Raw genomic sequence first — 19,154 nt, 5'->3', positions numbered from 1 at the left:
GGGAACAGTCCATGAGTGAGAGGAACAGTCCAAGAGTGAATCCAGGAGTGAGGGGACAGTTCAGGAGTGAGGGGGACCATCCAGGAGTGAGGGGGACAGTTCAGGCCTGAGGGGGAGAGTTCAGGAGTGAGAGGAACAGTCCAGGAGTGTGGGTGACATTCCAGGAATGGGGGGACAGTCCTGGAGTGAGGGTGAATGTCCAGGAGTGAGGGAGACTGTCCAGGAGTGAGGGAGACAGTCCAGGAGTGAAGGTGACAGTCCAGGAGTGAGTGTGAATGTCCAGGAGTGTGGGAGACAGTCCAATAGTGAGGTTAACAGTCCAGGAGTGAGGGTGACAGACGATGAATGAGGGGGATAGTACAGGATTGAGCGTGAATATCCAGGAGTGCGGGAGACTGTCCAGGAGTGAGAGAGACAGTCCAGAAGTGAGGGTGACAGTCCAGGACAGAGAAAGACAGTCCAGGAGTGAGGGTGACAGTCCAGGAGAGAGGGAGACAGTCCAGGAGTGAGGCAGAATGTCCAGGAGTGAGGGAGACTATCCAGAAGTGAGGCAGACAGTCCAGGAGTGAGGGGAACAGTCCAGGAGTGAGGGGAACAATCCAGGAATTCGAGGACAGCCCAGGAGTGAGGCTGACAGTCCGGAGTTCGCGAAACAGCCCAGGAGTGAGGGGGACAGTTTAGGAGTGAGGGGAACAATCCAGGAGTGAAGGGAACAGTCCATGAGTGAGAGGAACAGTCCAAGTGTGAATCCAGGAGCAAGGGGACAGTTCAGGAGTGAGGGGGACCGTCCAGGAGTGAGGGGCACAGTTCAGGAGTGAGGGTGACAGTCCAGGAGTGAGGGGAACATTCCAGGAATGAGGGTAACAGTCCAGGAGTGAGGGTTACAGTTGAGGATGAGGGTGACAGTCCCGGAGTGAGGGTGACAGTCCAGGAGTGAACGGGGACAGTCTAGGAGTGAGGGTGACAGTCTTGGAGTAAGGGGAACAGTCCAGGAATGAGGGGAACGGTCCAGGAGTGAGGGTCACAGTCCAGGAATGAGGGGGACAGTCCAGGAGTGAGGGAGAATCTCCAGGAGTGAGGAAGACTGTCCAGAAGAGAGGCAGACAGTCCAGGAGTGAGGGTGACAGTGCAGGAGTGAGGGAAATATTCCAGGAGTGATGGGAACAGTCCACGGGAGAGGGAGAAAGTCCAGGAGTGATGGTGACAGTCCAGGAGTGAGGGAGACAGTCCAGGACTGATGGGAACAGTCCAGGAGAGAGGGAGACAGTCCAGGAGTGAGGGTGACGGTGCAGGAGAGAGGGAGACAGTCCAGGAGTTTGGGTGAATGTCCAGGAGTGAGGGAGAGAGTCCAGTAGTGAGGGTGACAGTCCAGGACTGAGAAAGACAGTCCAGGAGTGAGGGAGACAGTCCAGGAGTGAGGGATACAATCCAGGAGTGAGGGGGACATCCAGGAGTGAGGGGAACAGTCCAGGAGGGAGGGGAACAGTCCAGGAACGAGGGGTACAGCCCAGGAATGAGGGGAACAATCCAGTAATGAGGGGTACAGAGTGATGGTGTAAGTCCAGGAATGAGGGGGACAGTCCACGAGTGAGGGTGATTGTCCAGGAGCGGGAGAGACTGTCCAGGAGTGAGAGAGACAGTCCAGAAGTGAGGGTGACAGTCCAGAAGTGAGGGTGACAGTCCAGGAGTGAGGGTGATTGTCCAGGAGTGAGGGAGACTGTCCAGGACTGAGAAAGACAGTCCAGGAGTGAGGGTGACAGTGAAGGAGAGAGGGAGACAGTCCAATAGTGAGGGTGACAGTCCAGGAGTGAGGGTGACAGTCCAGGAATGAGGGGGACAGTCCAGGACTGAGCGTGAATATCCTGGAGTGAGGGAGACTGTCCAGGAGTGAGAGAGACAGTCCAGAAGTGAGGGTGACAGTCCAGGGCTGAGAAAGACAGTCCAGGAGAGAGGGTGACAGTCCAGGAGAGAGGGAGACAATCCAGGTGTGAGGGAGGCAGTCCAGGAGTGAGGGGAACAGTCCAGGAGTGAGTGTGACAGTCCAGGAGTGAGGGGAAGAATCCAGGAGTGAGAGGAAATGTCCAGGAGTTAGTGGAACAGACCAGGAGTGAGGGGGAATGTTTAGGAGTGAGGGGAACAATCCAGGAGTGAAGGGAACATTCCATGAGTGAGATGAACAGTCCAAGAGTGAATCCAGGAGTGAGGGGACAGTTCAGGAGTGAGGGGGACCATCCAGGAGTGAGGGGGACAGTTCAGGCATGAGGGGGAGAGTTCAGGAGTGAGAGGAATAGTCCAGGAGTGTGGTTGACATTCGAGGAATTGGGGGACAGTCCAGGAGTGAGGGTGAATGTCCAGGAGTGAGCGAGACTGTCCAGGAGTGAGGGAGACAGTCCAGGAGTGAGGGAAACAGTTCAGGACTGAAACAGACAGTCCAGGAGTGAGCGTGACAGTCCGGGAGTGAGGGGAAATGTCCAGGAGTGTGGGAGACTGTCCAGGATTGAGGCAGACAGTTCTGGGGTGAGTGTGACAGTCCAGGAGTGAGGGGAAGAATCCAGGAGTGAGAGGAAATGTCCAGGAGATGGTGGAACAGACCAGGAGTGAGGGGGAAAGTTTAGGAGTGAGGGGAACAATCCAGGAGTGAAGGGAACAGTCCATGAGTGAGATGAACAGTCCAAGAGTGAATCCAGGAGTGAGGGGACAGTTCAGGAGTGAGGGAGACCCTCCAGGAGTGAGGGGGGCAGTTCAGGCGTGAGGGGGAGAGTCCAGGAGTGAGAGAACAGTCCAGGAGTGAGGGTGAATATCCAGGAATGAGGGAGACTGTCCAGGAGTGATGGAGACAGTCCAGGTGTGAGGGTGACAGTCCAGGACTGAGAAAGACAGTCCAGGAGTGAGGGAGACAGTCCAGGAGTGAGGGATACAATCCAGGAGTGAAGAGAACAGCCCAGGAGTGAGGGGAACAGTCCAGGAGTAAGGGGAACAGTCCAGGAATGAGGGGAACAGTCCAGGTGTGAGGGTGACAGTCCAGGAATGAGGGGGACAGTCCAGGAGTGAGTGAGAACGTCCATGAGTGAGGCAGACAGTCCAGGAGTGAGGGTGACAGTCCAGGAGTGAGGGTGACATTCCAGGATGAGGGCGACAGTCTAGGAGTGAGGGTGATAGTCCAGGAGTGAGCTTGACTTTCCAGGATGAGGGTGACAGTCCAGGAGTGAGGGTGACAGCCCAGGTTGGAGGGGAACAGTCCAGGATGGAGGGGAACAGTCCAGGATGGAGGGGAACAGTCCAGCAGTAAGGGGAACAGTCCAGGAGTGAGGGGAACAGTCCAGGAGTGAGTGGAACAGTCCAGCAGTAAGGGGAACAGTCCAGGAGTGAGGGGAACAGTCCAGGAACGAGGGGAACAGCCCAGGAATGAGGGGAACAATCCAGTAATGAGGGGTACAGACCCGGAGTGAGGGTGACAGTCCAGGAATGAGGGGGACAGTCCAGGAGTGAGGGTGATTGTCCAGGAGTGAGACAGACTTTCCTGGAGTGAGAGAGACAGTCCAGAAGTGAGGGTGACAGTCCAGGACTGAGAAAGACAGTCCAGGAGTGAGGGTGACGGTGAAGGAGAGAGGGAGACAGTCCAATAGTGAGGTTAACAGTCCAGGAGTGAGGGTGACAGTCCAGGAATGAGTGGGACAGTCCAGGATTGTGCGTGAATATCCAGGAGTGAGGGAGACTGTCCAGGAGTGAGAGAGACAGTCCAGAAGTGAGGGTGACAGTCCAGGATTGAGAAAGACAGTCCAGGAGTGAGGGTGACAGTCCAGGAGAGAGGGAGACAGTCCAGGAGTGAGGGAGACAGTCCAGGAGTGAGGGAGACAGTCCAGGAGTGAGGGGAACAGTCCAGGATAGAGGGAGAATGTCCAGGAGTGAGGGAGACTATCCAGGAGTGATGGTGACAGTCCAGGAGTGAGGATGACAGTCCAGGAGAGAGGTTGGCACTCCAGGAGAGAGGGGAACAATCCAGGAATTCGAGGACAGCCCAGGAGTGAGGGTGACAGTCCAGGAGTGAGGGGAAGAATCCAGGTGCGATGGGAACAGTCTGGATTTAGCGAAACAGCCCAGGAGTGAGGGGGACAGTTTAGGAGTGAGGGGTACAATCCAGGAGTGAAGGGAACAGTCCATGAGTGAGAGGAACAGTCCAAGTGTGAATCCAGGAGCGAGGGGACAGTTCAGGAGTGAGGGGGACCGTCCAGGAGTGGGGGGAACATTCCTGGAATGAAGGTTACAGTCCAGGAGTGAGGTTTACAGTTGAGGATGAGGGTGACAGTCCAGGAGTGAGGGTGACAGTGCAGGAGTGAGGGTGACAGTCCAGGAATGATGTTGTAAGTGCAGGAGTGAGAATGACAGTCCAGGATTGATGTTGACAGTCCAGGAGTGAGGGGAACAGTCCAGGAGTGAGGGGAACAATCCCGGAATTCGAGGACAGCCCAGGAGTGAGGGTGACAGTCCAGGAGTGAGGGGAAGAATCCAGGAGTGAGGGGAACAGTCCTGAGTTAGCGAAGCAGCCCAGGAATGAGGAGGACAGTTTAGGAGTGAGGGGAACAATCCAGGAGTGAAGGGAACAGTCCATGAGTGAGAGGAACAGTCCAAGTGTGAATCCAGGAGGGAGGGGACAGTTCAGAGGTGAGGGGGACCGTCCAGGAGTGAGGGTGACAGTCTAGGAGTGAGGGTGACAGTCTAGGAGTAAGGGGAACAGTCCAGGAATGAGGGGAACAGTCCAGGAGTGAGCGTCACAGTCCAGGAATGAGGGGGACAGTCCAGGACTGAGGGAGAATCTCCAGGAGTGAGGAAGACTGTCCAGGATTGAGGCAGACAGCCCAGGAGTGAGGGTGACAGTGCAGGAGTGAGGGGAATATTCCAGGAGTGATGGGAACAGTCCAGGAGAGAGGGAGACTGTCCAGGAGTGAGGGTGACAGTCCAGGAGTGAGGGTGACAGTCCAGGAGTGAGGGAGACAGTCCAGGAGTGATGGGAACAGTCCAGGAGAGAGGGAGACAGTCCAGGAGTGAGACTGACAGCCCAGGAGTGAGGGTGACAGTCCAGGAGTGAGGGGAAGAATCCAAGAGTTAGGGGAACAGTCCGGAGTTAGCCAAACATCCCAGCAGTGAGGGGGACAGTTTAGGAGTGAGGGGAAAAATCCAGGAGTGAAGGGAACAGTCCATGAGTGAGAGGAACAGTCCAAGAGTGAATCCAGGAGTGTGGGGAAAGTTCAGGAGTGAGGGGGACCATCCAGCAGAAAGGGGGACTGTTCAGGCCTGAGGCGGAGAGTTCAGGAGTGAGCAGAATAGTCCAGGAGTGTGGGTGACATTCCAGGAATTGGGGGACAGTCCAGGAGTGAGGGTGAATGTCCAGGAGTGAGGGAGACTGTCCAGGAGTGAGGGAGACAGTCCAGGAGTGAGGGAAACAGTCCAGGACTGAAACAGACAGTCCAGGAGTGAATGTGACAGTCCGGGAGTGAGGGGGAATGTCCAGGAGTGTGGGAGACTGTCCAGGATTGAGGCAGACAGTCCAGGAGTGAGTGTGACAGTCCAGGAGTGAGGGGAAGAATCCAGGAGTGAGAGGAAATGTCCAGGAGTTAGTGGAACAGACCAGGAGTGAGGGGGAAAGTTTAGGAGTGAGGGGAACAATCCAGGAGTGAAGGGAACAGTCCATGAGTGAGATGAACAGTCCAAGAGTGAATCCAGGAGTGAGGGGACAGTTCAGGAGTGAGGGGGACCCTCCAGGAGTGAGGGGGGAAGTTCAGGCATGAGGGGGTGAGTCCAGGAGTGAGGGGAACAGTCCAGGAGTGTGGGTGACAGTCCAGGAATGAGGGGGACAGTCCAGGAGTGAGGGTGAATGTCCAGGAGTGAGGGAGACATTCCAGTAGTGAGGGGGACAGTCCAGGAGTGAGAGAACAGTCCAGGAGTGAGGGTGAATATCCAGGAATGAGGGAGACTGTCCAGGAGTGATGGAGACAGTCCAGGAGTGAGGGAGACAGTCCAGGAGTGAGGGATACAATCCAGGAGTGAGGGGAACAGCCCAGGAGTGAGGGGAATAATCCAGGAGTAAGGGGAACAGTCCAGGAATGAGGGGAACAGTCCAGGAATGAGGGGAGCAGTCCAGGTGTGAGGGTGACATTCCAGGAATGAGGGGGACAGTCCAGGAGTGAGTGAGAATGTCCATGAGTGAGGCAGACAGTCCAGGAGTGAGGGTGACAGTCCAGGAGTGAGGGTGACATTCCAGGATGAGGGCGACAGTCTAGGAGTGAGGGTGATAGTCCAGGAGTGAGCTTGACATTCCAGGAATGAGGGGAACAGTCCAGGAGTGAACGTCACAGTCCAGGAATGAGGGGGACAGTCCAGGACTGAGGGAGAATCTCCAGGAGTGAGGAAGACTGTCCAGGATTGAGGCAGACAGTCCAGGAGTGAGGGTGACAGTGCAGGAGTGAGGGGAATATTCCAGGAGTGATGGGAACAGTCCAGGAGAGAGGGAGACAGTCCAGGGGTGAGGGTGACAACCCAGGAGTGAGGGTGACAGTCCTGGAGTGAGGGAGACAGTCCAGGAGTGATGGGAACATTCCAGGAGAGAGGGAGACAGTCCAGGAGTGAGACTGACAGTCCAGGAGTGAGGGGAAGAATCCAGGAGTGAGGGTACAGTTCAGGAGTGAGGGAGACCATCCAGGAGTGAGGGGGACAGTTCAGGCCCGAGGTGGAGAGTTCAGGAGTGAGAGGAACAGTCCAGGAGTGTGGGTGACATTCCAGGAATGGGGGGATGTTCTAAGAAATTATGAGGATCAGGTTCGCAGGCGGGTAGTTTGATGCGGAAACAAAGAACAGGAGACTAGCTTGCTAGGATAATATTATTTTATTTTGCTTGTTTCCTACCTAGCCTACATAGGATAGAAACCAGGTCCGATACTCACAACGGGTCTGGCATAATTGGCTATATACTTACTCCACGAATTACTGGAACTGGGAGCCGTCAGTTCTGCGGAGGTGCCGCCTGTGACCCACGCTCAGCGATTAGCTTAACCCGGAGCAGACTCCCCGAACTGGGGACTTTCCAGGCTTATATATGCGCTACTTGCCGAGTTCACTGAGTCCGCGTTGGGCACTCGTCCAACACATTGTTTAGTACTGGGCATTGTTCCCATGCGGTTTCGGCTCCGACTCCCTTCAGTAGATAACAGGAAGTCTCTTAGCAACGTCTTGTGTTCTAGGTCGACTGGTGCCTGGATCCAATCTTGCATGTATTGGGACACCATGTTAACCCCTTATATTACATTCCACTGATTGGCCCAATACATGTAACGATTATACAAATACATAATAATAAGCAATACATTGTTATAACATGTACATGTTTTGTTCCAGTTGCTGCCGCACACGGCAAACATACGTACAGGTCAGTATATTACAACAGGTCAGAATCACTAAAACTCCGATTAAAATGAACAACGGAGGAAATAGGGAACGTCGTGCCGTAGTTGACAGCCCATTGAACAGATCCCACCAGTGATGGGCGGATTCCACCTCTACTACATGAGCAGCGTGTACTACCTTTTGGCCATGTATAAAGGTGGACACAGTCACCCGGGTAACATTGATTTGATGTTGTCGCAATATCTGCTTTAGCTCTTCCGAGCGATCGAGGGCCTGTTTAAAACGCTCTAGCGAGATACTCCAAGGGTGCAGCCATACCTGCCACTGCATAGTGGTGAGGTGTTGCGTTCCGCTGTAATTGGTCAATAGGTAAGTATGGTTCTGCCACCGCCATCGATAGATGCCAGTAAGGCAACCTGAAAAAGGGGTCGTCGGGAGTAAGGCATGGGCATGACTAGTGGCCACACAGAGCGTATGGGGACCAATCTGCCACATCATATCTCGGGGTGCCTCAATTATCCATTCACACAAAGCCGTGTCTTCTGTAAGGCACGTGTCTCGATATCGATCCATCAACAGACAGGCCTTTCCTTGATCCGCCTGCTCACACGCGGACAAGTCATAGGTAAGATTGGTGTCCGGACTGAACCAATTCCCTTTTGTTTTGAGAAAGTAATATCCATCAGATGTAATGACCGGCAATACGTAATATCGGCACACCGTCACAAAATCAGTTACATTCAAGGTTACAAAATGTCCTTTACACAGCGTTGCATTACACCATGTTTTGTCCGGATAGGTGTTCATCCATAATTTCTCAGATACGTTCCACACCCCTCGCCAGGCCTGAACATTAGGCGAAGTGACTATTCGTAAAAATCGTTCTTTTTGCAAATGTGCATGCAGCATTTGGATACCGCAAATTGTCCAGTTCATCTGTACAGTAAAATTTTGGAACAGCCGTTGAGTCGAATCCCACACGTCCAATTCCCATTTTAAGGAATGCAGCAAAATTCGTGCAGTCTCTTCCTGCGTCATCATGGCCGACGGCATCCATCGGCCAATAGTGTACAGGCCTTGTGCAGTTGCTTGCCCCGTACTGGATAATTTAGTACGGGTCACTTCAGAGTCTATAGCATTGGATATCCCCATTACTGTCCCTGCCCCTCCTAACAAGGTATCGTACCATGCCCGTCGTCGCCGTTTAGGGTTACATTCGGGTATGACTGGCAGTCGGACTTGCCAATGTACATTGGTTTGTGCGGCGGTGCTGGCCATTGCCTGACAAGTCGATGCTATGGGGGCCAAATGCGTGTGGTGTACTTTAGGCACAGTTGTTACAACATCACATACACCACAGTTAGTGCTATCACCGACACATATTCTAACATCAAATAACGATGTCATCGAAGGTGGTTGATGTTTTGGGATGCGAGACTCTCCCCTGATTAACCAGTCCATTGGGCCTCTGCCAGTGATTGGCGTCCCATTGGTAATCCTCATTTCTTTGTTGGCGGTAATAGTAGTCCATTCAATACCACCCTCATGACACTGTCCTTTGGAACACATATTCACCCGGGTGTGAATGGTTAGTACGCAGCCCGGGGCCACTGTTGTATTTGCATCCTCAAAGCTGCCCTTGCATCGATACAACGTGCAATTGCTGGTGATAGTCATAATGTCACATTGTTGTCCGGAGGGGCACGTAAAATTGTCCTGCCTTCGCTCTTGGTCACTGGCTTCCCAGCTGACGATCTGTCCCAGAGCACCAGCATTGTGTTTCGTTTCTTCCGACCCGGGTCTTGACATACTCCGACCCAGGATTCCAACAGTCCAAAGCACATTCAGGGCCCACCACCATGCCATGATCCGGATCTATGGTGACGAGAAGACGTGGGCTCATGTTTCTCGGAGGTAGCATTGGTTTGCCGGCACATTATGCCAGGCTGAGTTCCCTGGATACATTATTGTCACCAAACTATCCTTCCCTTGGGCGATTATTTCTGCCGGTTTTGGAGGGCCATTTGGCTGGCGTACCCAAACTTTAGCCCCCTTTACATCAGTAGATCCGAAACCTCCCGTTCCTCGTTCGGTTATTTTCGTGGGGGCCCCCGTCTCCTCCACAGTGGACATGTCACAAGGTTTAATTACCAATTGGGCGATCTTATCCCCCTTATGAACCACGTAAGGCTCGGTGGCGATGTTGACTAGGATAACCCCAATCTCTCCCTGATAGTCTGCGTCAATAACTCCACCCATGACATCGATCCCTTTCAGTGATAACCCAGATCGTGGGAGAATGTGTCCATAAGTCCCGGAAGGGCAAACTAATCCCAAGCCGGTTTTAACTACCGTTGGCACTTGGGGCACCAACGTCCGGGTAGTCAGGGCCCGCAAATCAAGCCCCGCTGATGCCGGGGTGGCCCGGACTGGCAGTTCCGCTTCCGCATCGAATTTCCACATTTTAATGGGACGCGCCTCGGGCGTGTCACATACCTTTATCATCCTATTTAAGGGTGTAACTCCATTCCCCAATGGACGATTGTTAATTTGTTTTACAACTCGGATGAGGTTCTTTTTCCAATTTGTCAAATCATTCGCCCCCCCCGCCTTCCGAAGAGAGGACTTCAAGATCCCATTCATCCGTTCAATCAGTCCTGCTGCTTGCGGATGATACGGCACATGGTATATCCATTCGACATGATTATCGTTGCACCATTGCTTTATCCGCCCTCCCGTAAAGTGCGAACCATTGTCGCTCTGGACCTGCATAGGCATCCCGTAGAATTGTTCTATCATATCTAAACATCGCAGGGTTGCCTGCTGATTATTATGGCGACAAGGATGGGTCACCAGGACCCCAGACATGGTGTCCACCGCTGTGCAAATGTGCCTGCATCCCTGGGACGTGGGCAATGGGCCCACGAAGTCCATCTGCCAGCTTTGGCCGGGGCCTTCTCCTCGGTGAATGTGCCCCATCATATGCTGAGGCACTCCCTGTCTTTGGTGTTGGCATTGCTCACACTGATTCACTGCGGTTTTTACATCGTCTACCAGCAGGTCTATACCCCGATCCCGGGCCCATTGTAGAGTCCCTTGTACCCCCCAATGCCCAGCCTTTTGGTGTGCCCATCTGGCTAGATCCACCGAGGTGTCCCTCTGTATTACCATAGCTCGAACTATGCCGTCAACATATCGGTTATGGAGGGCTTCTGCGTCATTTCGGGACGTGTGGGCGTCCACGTGTGTGATAAATATCCTTAAATGCTGGGCCTTCTCCCAAATTTCCTCCCACAGCGGCCTACCCCATACTTCCCGACTTTGGATCATCCACTGATTGGCCTGCCATGTGGGCATCCACTGAGTCATTCCGTTAACTACTGACCATGAATCGGAAAATAGGTGTACCCCAATAATTCCGGCCTGCATGATTACCATATGCACCGCCTTGAGCTCGGCCCATTGGCTGCTCTTACCCTCTCCCAATTCTTCCAATGTAATCCCTTGCTTTGGATTATACGCAGCGGCCTTCCACCTACGCCGTCCTGACTTCCATTGAGCTGAGCCGTCCACGAACCAAGCAGTGGCCTGCTCTTCCGACGTCAGCTCATCGTACCTTTTCCCAAGTTTCACAGGTGATTCTGTGTATTCAATCACCTCGAATCTCACTTCCCCTCCCTCAGGGGCCTCCGCCACTTGCTCATGTAAGACTGACACCCCCTTCTGCCCAGTCTTCACCCTTTCTGACACATACCATTTCCATTTGATGATACTACTTTCTTGGGCCGTCCCTATCCTATGTGTGGTGGGATCACTCATTACCCACGGGAGAATGGGTATAGCCGTTCTCATAATTACTTCGTGCCCTGCTGTCAGGGCCTCGGTTTCCACCAAGCTCCAGTAGCAGGACAACAGTTGTTTCTCAAAGGGGGTGTACCTCTCCCCCGCCGGGGGTAGTTTACGAGACCAAAACCCCAACGGCTTCCTTACGCGTCCTTGTTTTTGCCATAGACTCCAATTTGCATAGTCTCCCTGTGCCGAAACCTGCAATTCGACCGGTCCTGACTGTATTTTTCCTAGGGATACAGCCTGCTGTATCGCTTGTTTGGCCATCTCGAAGGCGAGTTGATGGTTGTTAGTCCATTCAAACTCTGCCTTCTTCCTGGTAATTTGGTATAATGGTCTCAGTATCTGTCCCAAATGTGGTATATGTTGCCTCCAAAAGCCAAATAGTCCGATAAACTGCTGTACGTCCCTTTGTGTGTGAGGAACTGCGAAGGCCTGAATTTTATCCCTGGCCTTCTCGGTAACTTCTCGTTCCCCTTTATTCCAAATTATCCCCAGGAACTTCACAGTCTGGGAAGGCCCTTGCATCTTTGCCGGGTTGATTTCCCATCCGTGCCCCTTCATGTGTTGGACTAATGCGTCCAACAGTGTTTGTATCTGGGCCTGCCCACTCCCTTGTATCATTATATCGTCAATGTAGTGGGAGACCATTACGTGGTCCGGCACTTCGAACCTTGCCAAATGTTCCGCCACTATCCTATGACATATAGTGGGGCTGTGCAGATAGCCTTGAGGCAACCGTGTGAATGTGAACTGTCTACCTTCCCACGTGAAGGCAAACTGTTCCTGTCTATCTTCGGGGATTGGGATAGTAAAAAAGGCATTAGCTAAATCGATCACCCCGTACCAAGTACCAGGGTGATGTTGTATTCGTCCTATAATGGTAACGGCGTCAGGTACCGCCGCCGTCAGGGCAGGGTTGTGGCGGTTCAATTGCCGATAGTCCACCGTCATCCGCCAGGATCCATTAGCCTTATGGACCGGCCACAACGGGTTATTCCAAGCAGTCGAACACGTTTTTAGTACCCCCGCTTCTAAATATTCCTTAATGGTGGCGGAGATCTCTTTGTGCCCACCAGGAATTCTATACTGTCGCAGGCTGATCACCTTTTCGGCTATTGGGATGGGAAAGGGGTCCATTTTCACTTTTCCCACCAATACCGTGCGACAATGGATTAAGGTTCCAAATTCAAATTTGCCGTGTCGCAGGTATAAGGTTAGCCCTGCCAACACGTCCATTCCTAGGATCCACTCGCGGACCGGTGTTATGATTACCGAATGGGTCCTGATCGGCATTGCCCCTATCCCTAAGGGTAATTGCACCATTTTTCCTTCTATTAAGTTTCCTCCCAATCCCACTAATGTGACTGGGGTTCCTTTAAACTTATGGGGAGTTCCATGGATTAGGGTGGCCTCCGCCCCAGTGTCCACTAGAGCCATAACCGTCTGAACAGATTTGCGCCAATAAATGGTCACCGCCACATGTGGTCTGATGTCATCGGCCGACCATTGGCTCGTTTGTGGGCAAATCTTCGGGGCTTGGCCCAATCCCTATTGGTCCTCCCACTCGTCCTCTTCTGACAACGCCGGGTACAGGCGTTTAGCACCCCTTCCTCTCTTATTCTTCCCCTTCTTATTCGCATTGCGAGTGCGCCGGTCTACCTTGCAACATTCCCTGTAAGGGGTTGTCACCTCTCCTTCCTCCTCCTCGGAGGACTCCCATTGCGGTCGGGTGGGGGTTTTCCCTCTATCTGAAGCAACGTTCCCCGCCTCCCTGAACTGGCATTTCTGTATTAGTAGCTCTACCAATTCCTCTGCCGTCACCCGTGGTTCACGGGCCTCAGTTTCTACCCTGGACACTTTAAGTCCCTTTCGTTTACACATTTCCTGCAGCTCTCTCGTGGGTCTCCCATCAACGTCCGCAACCGGGACTTGTGCTTGCATCAACGCTTGCCATAGGGCTCGGCGGGAGGGTCCGGGGTTGGCTCCTTGATTGGGGTTGGATCTAGAGTCACCTCGAGTTTCCGAGCGACGTCCCTCCCTAGTCCCATTATTACCCCGGCCCTGCGCCCCCCAGTCTCCCAGTCCTCCCATCTCCCGCATCATACTCCGAGCCTCCCCCAACGTTTCTCCTTTGCCACTCAACATTATGGTAAGTAGTAACGGCTTATAATGTGGGGGAGCCGTTTTTACCAGGTGATCCCTGGCTTGTTTGCTCACGTTGACATTTTCTACCTCATCCAAGACTCCTAACAACAAGGCATCCCGTACACATAGCCGGGTCAATCTTTGTATTCCTTCCTTAATCGTGGTCCATATTCCTTCCAGGGGTGGCCAGTCAGACGGGAACGGGTATTGTTCTGCTACCGCTCGGGCGTACATCCCGAACAGAGTCCCCGTACCCCTCTCCCCTACCATATCTTTGGCCTGTCGTCTATATGCCAGGTCTATTGCCGCATCTTTGGCCAATCCCCCAAATTTGGGCGCATCCTGAAAGTCTACCTGGACTTGCTGTCCTCCTTCTTCCAAAAGCCTCACCAACCACAATTCAATGGGCTCCCCAGGATTTCGGCGGGTCTTTTGAGTAATGTATAATACTTCCTCCGTAGTAAAATCCTCCGTTAACTTGGAGAATTCCGGAGGAGGTTGCAACTGGGGGATCTCATGATGGATAGGCTCGCCTCGCTCGTTTCGTTGGGGATTTCCCTCATCATCCAACAACACTTCAAACCTAACAGGAGGCCGTCTCTGAACCTGTTTTCTCCGGACGACCGGATTCGCTCGCACCTGGGGTGGCAGCTCATCTTCGTACTGATCATCCGAGTCCCCCCATATATTCCCGTCCCAGTGGTCAATATCCCAGCCGTCCCCATTATTTAGCTGTGTCACAAACGCCCTTATTTGAGTGGGTTCACGGAGCGCGGGCGCTTTCGCTCACTCTTCCGCTTACTAGACGACAAATGTGTGATCGCCCGCCCCGCTAATTCCGTTAGTGCTGCTATTTCTGCCTTTAGTTTTATAATTTCTTGTCTTAACACGGAGGCATCCCCGCTACTGAGCCCCTGCTCATGCTTAAGGGTTGCTATTTCAGCCTCCAACTTCTGACGCCTGTCAGACTGCTGCTTACAAGCCGCCGCACAAGCCCACATCCGCCTCTGGATCCCTGGCAAGGGGTTCCTTGAGGGGACCGGGATTTTCTCAAGGGTGGACAGCAGCGACCCTGGGGTGGTTCCTACGCCTTCGGCCTCCCAGTTTTCCGGTCGCCCCCCCACCCTTCCGCAAACAGGCCGCTACACTATGCCACGGCCCTTGCCATCCTGGGACCGCAACCGCCTCGGCCTGCCCTTCTGGTTTCTTATTCCTTTTCCCAAACATTGTTTCGCATCAAAATCCCTCCTCAATTGCGATTGATCCTGCCGACTACGCCAAAATGTTCTAAGAAATTATGAGGATCAGGTTCGCAGGCGGGTAGTTTGATGCGGAAACAAAGAACAGGAGACTAGCTTGCTAGGATAATATTATTTTATTTTGCTTGTTTCCTACCTAGCCTACATAGGATAGAAACCAGGTCCGATACTCACAACGGGTCTGGCATAATTGGCTATATACTTACTCCACGAATTACTGGAACTGGGAGCCGTCAGTTCTGCGGAGGTGCCGCCTGTGACCCACGCTCAGCGATTAGCTTAACCCGGAGCAGACTCCCCGAACTGGGGACTTTCCAGGCTTATATATGCGCTACTTGCCGAGTTCACTGAGTCCGCGTTGGGCACTCGTCCAACACATTGTTTAGTACTGGGCATTGTTCCCATGCGGTTTCGGCTCCGACTCCCTTCAGTAGATAACAGGAAGTCTCTTAGCAACGTCTTGTGTTCTAGGTCGACTGGTGCCTGGATCCAATCTTGCATGTATTGGGACACCATGTTAACCCCTTATATTACAGGGGACAGTCCAGGAGTGAGGGTGAATGTCCAGGAGTGTGGGAGACTGTCCCGGAGTGTGGGAGACAGTCCAATAGTGAGATTAACAGTCCAGGAGTGAGGGTGACAGACGAGGAATGAGGGGGACAGTCCACGATTGAGCGTGAATATCCAGGAGTGAGGGAGACTGTCCAGGAGTGAGAGAGACAGTCCAGAAGTGAGGGTGAATGTCCAGGACAGAGAAAGACAGTCCAGGAGTGAGGGTGACAGTCCAGGAGAGAGGGAGACAGTCCAGGAGTGAGGCAGAATGTCCAGGAGTGAGGGTGACAGTCCAGGAGTGAGGGGGACAGTCCAGGAGTGATGGTGACAGTCCAGGAGTGAGGATGACAGTCCAGGAGTGAGGTTGATAGTGCAGGAGTGAGGGGAACAGTCCAGGAGTGAGGGGAACAATCCAGGAATTCGAGGACAGCCCAGGAGTGAGGCTGACAGTCCGGAGTTAGCGAAACAGCCCAGGAGTGAGGGGGACAGTTTAGGAGTGAGGGGAACAATCCAGGAGTGAAGGGAACAGTCCATGAGTGAGAGGAACAGTCCAAGTGTGAATCCAGGAGCAAGGGGACAGTTCAGGAGTGAGGGGGACCGTCCAGGAGTGAGGGGCACAGTTCAGGAGTGAGGGTGACAGTCCAGGAGTGAGGGGAACATTCCAGGAATGAGGGTAACAGTCCAGGAGTGAGGGTTACAGTTGAGGATGAGGGTGACAGTCCCGGAGTGAGGGTGACAGTCCAGGAGTGAAAATGATAGTCCAGGAGTGAAGGTGTCAATCCAGGTGTGAGGGGAACAGCCCAGGAATGATGGGAACAGTCCAGGGGTGAGGGTGACAGTCCAGGAATGAACGGGGACAGTCAAGGAGTGAGGGTGACAGTCTAGGAGTGAGGGTGACAGTCCAGGAATGAGGGGGACAGTCCAGGAGTGAGGGAGAATCTCCAGGAGTGAGGAAGACTGTCCAGAAGAGAGGCAGACAGTCCAGGAGTGAGGGTGACAGTGCAGGAGTGAGGGAAATATTCCAGGAGTGATGGGAACAGTCCACGGGAGAGGGAGAAAGTCCAGGAGTGATGGTGACAGTCCAGGAGTGAGGGAGACAGTCCAGGACTGATGGGAACAGTCCAGGAGAGAGGGAGACAGTCCAGGAGTGAGGGTGACGGTGCAGGAGAGAGGGAGACAGTCCAATAGTCAGGTTAACAGTCCAGGAGTGAGGGTGACAGTCCAGGAATGAGGGGGACAGTCCAGGAGTTAGGGTGAATGTCCAGGAGTGAGGGAGAGAGTCCAGTAGTGAGGGGGACAGGCCAGGAGTGAGGGGAACAGTCCAGGAGTGAGTGTAAATATCCAGAAGTGAGGGCGAGTGTCCAGGAGTGAGGGAGACAGTCCAGGAGTGAGGGTGACAGTCCAGGACTGAGAAAGACAGTCCAGGAGTGAGGGAGACAGTCCAGGAGTGAGGGATACAATCCAGGAGTGAGGGGAGCATCCAGGAGTGAGGGGAACAGTCCAGGAGGGAGGGGAACAGTCCAGGAACGAGGGGTACAGCCCAGGAATGAGGGGAACAATCCAGTAATGAGGGGTACAGACCCGGAGTGAGGGTGAAAGTCCAGGAATGAAGGGGACAGTCCAGGAGTGAGGGTGATTGTCCAGGAGCGGGAGAGACTGTCCAGGAGTGAGGGTGACGGTGCAGGAGAGAGGGAGACAGTCCAATAGTGAGGTTAACAGTCCAGGAGTGAGGGTGACAGTCCAGGAATGAGGGGGAGAGTCCAGGACTTTGCGTGAATATCCTGGAGTGAGGGAGACTGTCCAGGAGTGAGAGAGACAGTCCAGAAGTGAGGGTGACAGTCCAGGGCTGAGAAAGACAGTCCAGGAGAGAGGGTGACAGTCCAGGAGAGAGGGAGACAATCCAGGAGTGAGGGAGGCAGTCCAGGAGTGAGGGGAACAGTCTAGGAGAGAGGGAGAATGTCCAGGAGTGAGGGAGACTATCCAGGAGTGAGGCAGACATTCCAGGAGTGAGGGTGACAGTCCAGGAGTGAGGGTGACAGTCCAGGAGTGAGGGGAACATTCCAGGAATGAGGGGAACAGGCCAGGAGTGAGGGTAACAGTCCAGGAGTGATGGTGACAGTCCAGGAGAAAGGATGACAGTCCAGGAGTGTCGTTGACAGTCCAGGAGTGAGGGGAACAATCCAGGAATTCGAGGACAGCTCAGGAGTGAGGGTGACATTCCAGGAGCGAGGGGAAGAATCCAGGAGTGAGGGGAACAGTCCGGAGTTAGCGAAACAGCCCAGGAGTGAGGGGGGACAGTTTAGGAGTGAGGGGAACAATCCAGGAGTGAAGGGAACAGTCCATGAGTGAGAGGAACAGTCCAAGTGTGAATCCAGGAGCAAGGGGACAGTTCAGGAGTGAGGGGGACAGTTCAGGAGTGAGGGTGACAGTCCAGGAGTGAGGGGAACATTCCAGGAATGAGGGGAGCAGTCCAGGTGTGAGGGTTACAGTTGAGGATGAGGGTGACAGTCCAGGAGTGAGGTTGTCAGTCCAGGAGTGAGGATGATAGTCCAGGAGTGAAGGTGACAATCCAGGTGTGAGGGGAACAGCCAAGGCGTGAGGTGAACAGTCCAGGAGTAAGTGGAGCAGTCCAGGAATGAGGGGAACAGTCCAGGGGTGAGGGTGACAGTCCAGGAATGAGGGGGACAGTCCAGGAGTGAGGGTGACAGTCTAGGAGTGAGGGTGACAGTCTTGGCGTAAGGGGAACAGTCCAGGAATGAGGGGAACAGTCCAGGCGTGAGCGTCACAGTCCAGGAATGAGGGGGAAAGTCCAGGACTGGGGGAGAATCTCCAGGAGTGAGGAAGACTGTCCAGGAGTGAGGATGACAGTCCAGGAGTGAGGCTGACAGTGCAGGAGTGAGGGAAATATTCCAGGAGTGATGGGAACAGTCCAGGAGAGAGGGAGACAGTCCAGGAGTGATGGTGACAGTCCAGGAGTGAGGGAGACAGTCCAGGACTGATGGGAACAGTCCAGGAGAGAGGGATACAGTCCAGGAGTGATGGTGACAGTCCAGGAGTGAGGGAGACAGTCCAGGACTGATGGGAACAGTCCAGGAGAGAGGGAGACAGTCCAGGAGTGAGGGTGACAGTCCAGGAGTGAGGGAGACAGTCCAGGAGTGATGGGAACTGTCCAGGAGAGAGGGAGACAGTCCAGGAGTGAGACTGACAGCCCAGGAGTGAGGGTGACATTCCAGGAGTGAGGGGAAGTTTCCAGTCGTGAGGGGAACAGTCCGGAGTTAGCGAAACATCCCAGCAGTGAGGGGGACAGTTTAGGAGTGAGGGGAACAATCCAGGAGTGAAGGGAACAGTCCATGAGTGAGAGGAACAGTCCAAGAGTGAATCCAGGAGTGAGCGGACAGTTCAGGAGTGAGGGGGACCATCCAGGAGTGAAGTAGTCCGTTCAGGCGTGAGGGGGAGAGTTCAGGAGCGAGAGGAACAGTCCAGGAGTGTGGGAGACAGTCCAGGAATGGGGGGACAGTCCAGGAGTGAGGGTGAATGTCCAGGAGTGAGGGAGACTGTCCAGGAGTGAGGGAGACAGTCCAGGAGTGAGGGTGACAGTCCAGGAGTGAGGGAGACAGTCCAGTAATGAGGGTGACAGTCCAGGAGTGAGGGGAACAGTCCAGGAGTGAGGGTGACAGTCCAGGAATGAGGGGGACAGTCCAGGAGTGAGTTTGAATATCCAGGAGTGAGGGAGACTGTCCAGGAGTGAGGGAGGCAGTCCAGGAGTGAGGGAAACAGTCCAGGACTGAAACAGACAGTCCAGGAGTGAGCGTGACAGTCCGGGAGTGAGGGGGAATGTCCAGGAGTTTGGGAGACCGACCAGGATTGAGGCAGACAGTCCAGGAGTGAGTGTGACAGTCCAGGAGTGAGGTGAAGAATCCAGGAGTGAGAGGAAATGTCCAGGAGTTAGTG

The 19,154-nt window shown here is 53.8% G+C and overlaps 1 protein-coding gene across 1 annotated transcript; it reads right to left on the bottom strand.

The window, feature by feature from the left end:
* Positions 1 to 7,158: 7,158 nt before the first annotated feature.
* LOC121282054 lies at positions 7,159 to 14,959 on the bottom strand. The gene is made up of 2 exons (XM_041195448.1): positions 14,858 to 14,959; positions 7,159 to 9,273 (listed from the first exon to the last, which is right to left on the bottom strand). The coding sequence occupies exon 2, from the start codon at positions 9,262 to 9,264 to the stop codon at positions 7,363 to 7,365; it is 1,902 nt and encodes a 633-aa protein (XP_041051382.1). The 5' UTR covers positions 9,265 to 9,273; positions 14,858 to 14,959; the 3' UTR covers positions 7,159 to 7,362.
* Between the last annotated feature and the right edge of the window lie 4,195 nt (positions 14,960 to 19,154).

The sequence above is a fragment of the Carcharodon carcharias genome, chromosome 9 (genome assembly GCF_017639515.1).
Source record: "Carcharodon carcharias isolate sCarCar2 chromosome 9, sCarCar2.pri, whole genome shotgun sequence".
NCBI classification, from domain to species: domain Eukaryota; kingdom Metazoa; phylum Chordata; class Chondrichthyes; order Lamniformes; family Lamnidae; genus Carcharodon; species Carcharodon carcharias.
The sequence above is the reverse complement of the archived record's forward strand: the minus strand, read 5'-3'. Positions and strand labels throughout refer to the sequence as shown.

What these genes read in the sequence shown, in the direction of transcription:
- LOC121282054 (XM_041195448.1), bottom strand. Translation starts at nt 9,264, where the DNA reads ATGGCATGGTGGTGGGCCCTGAATGTGCTTTGGACTGTTGGAATCCTG.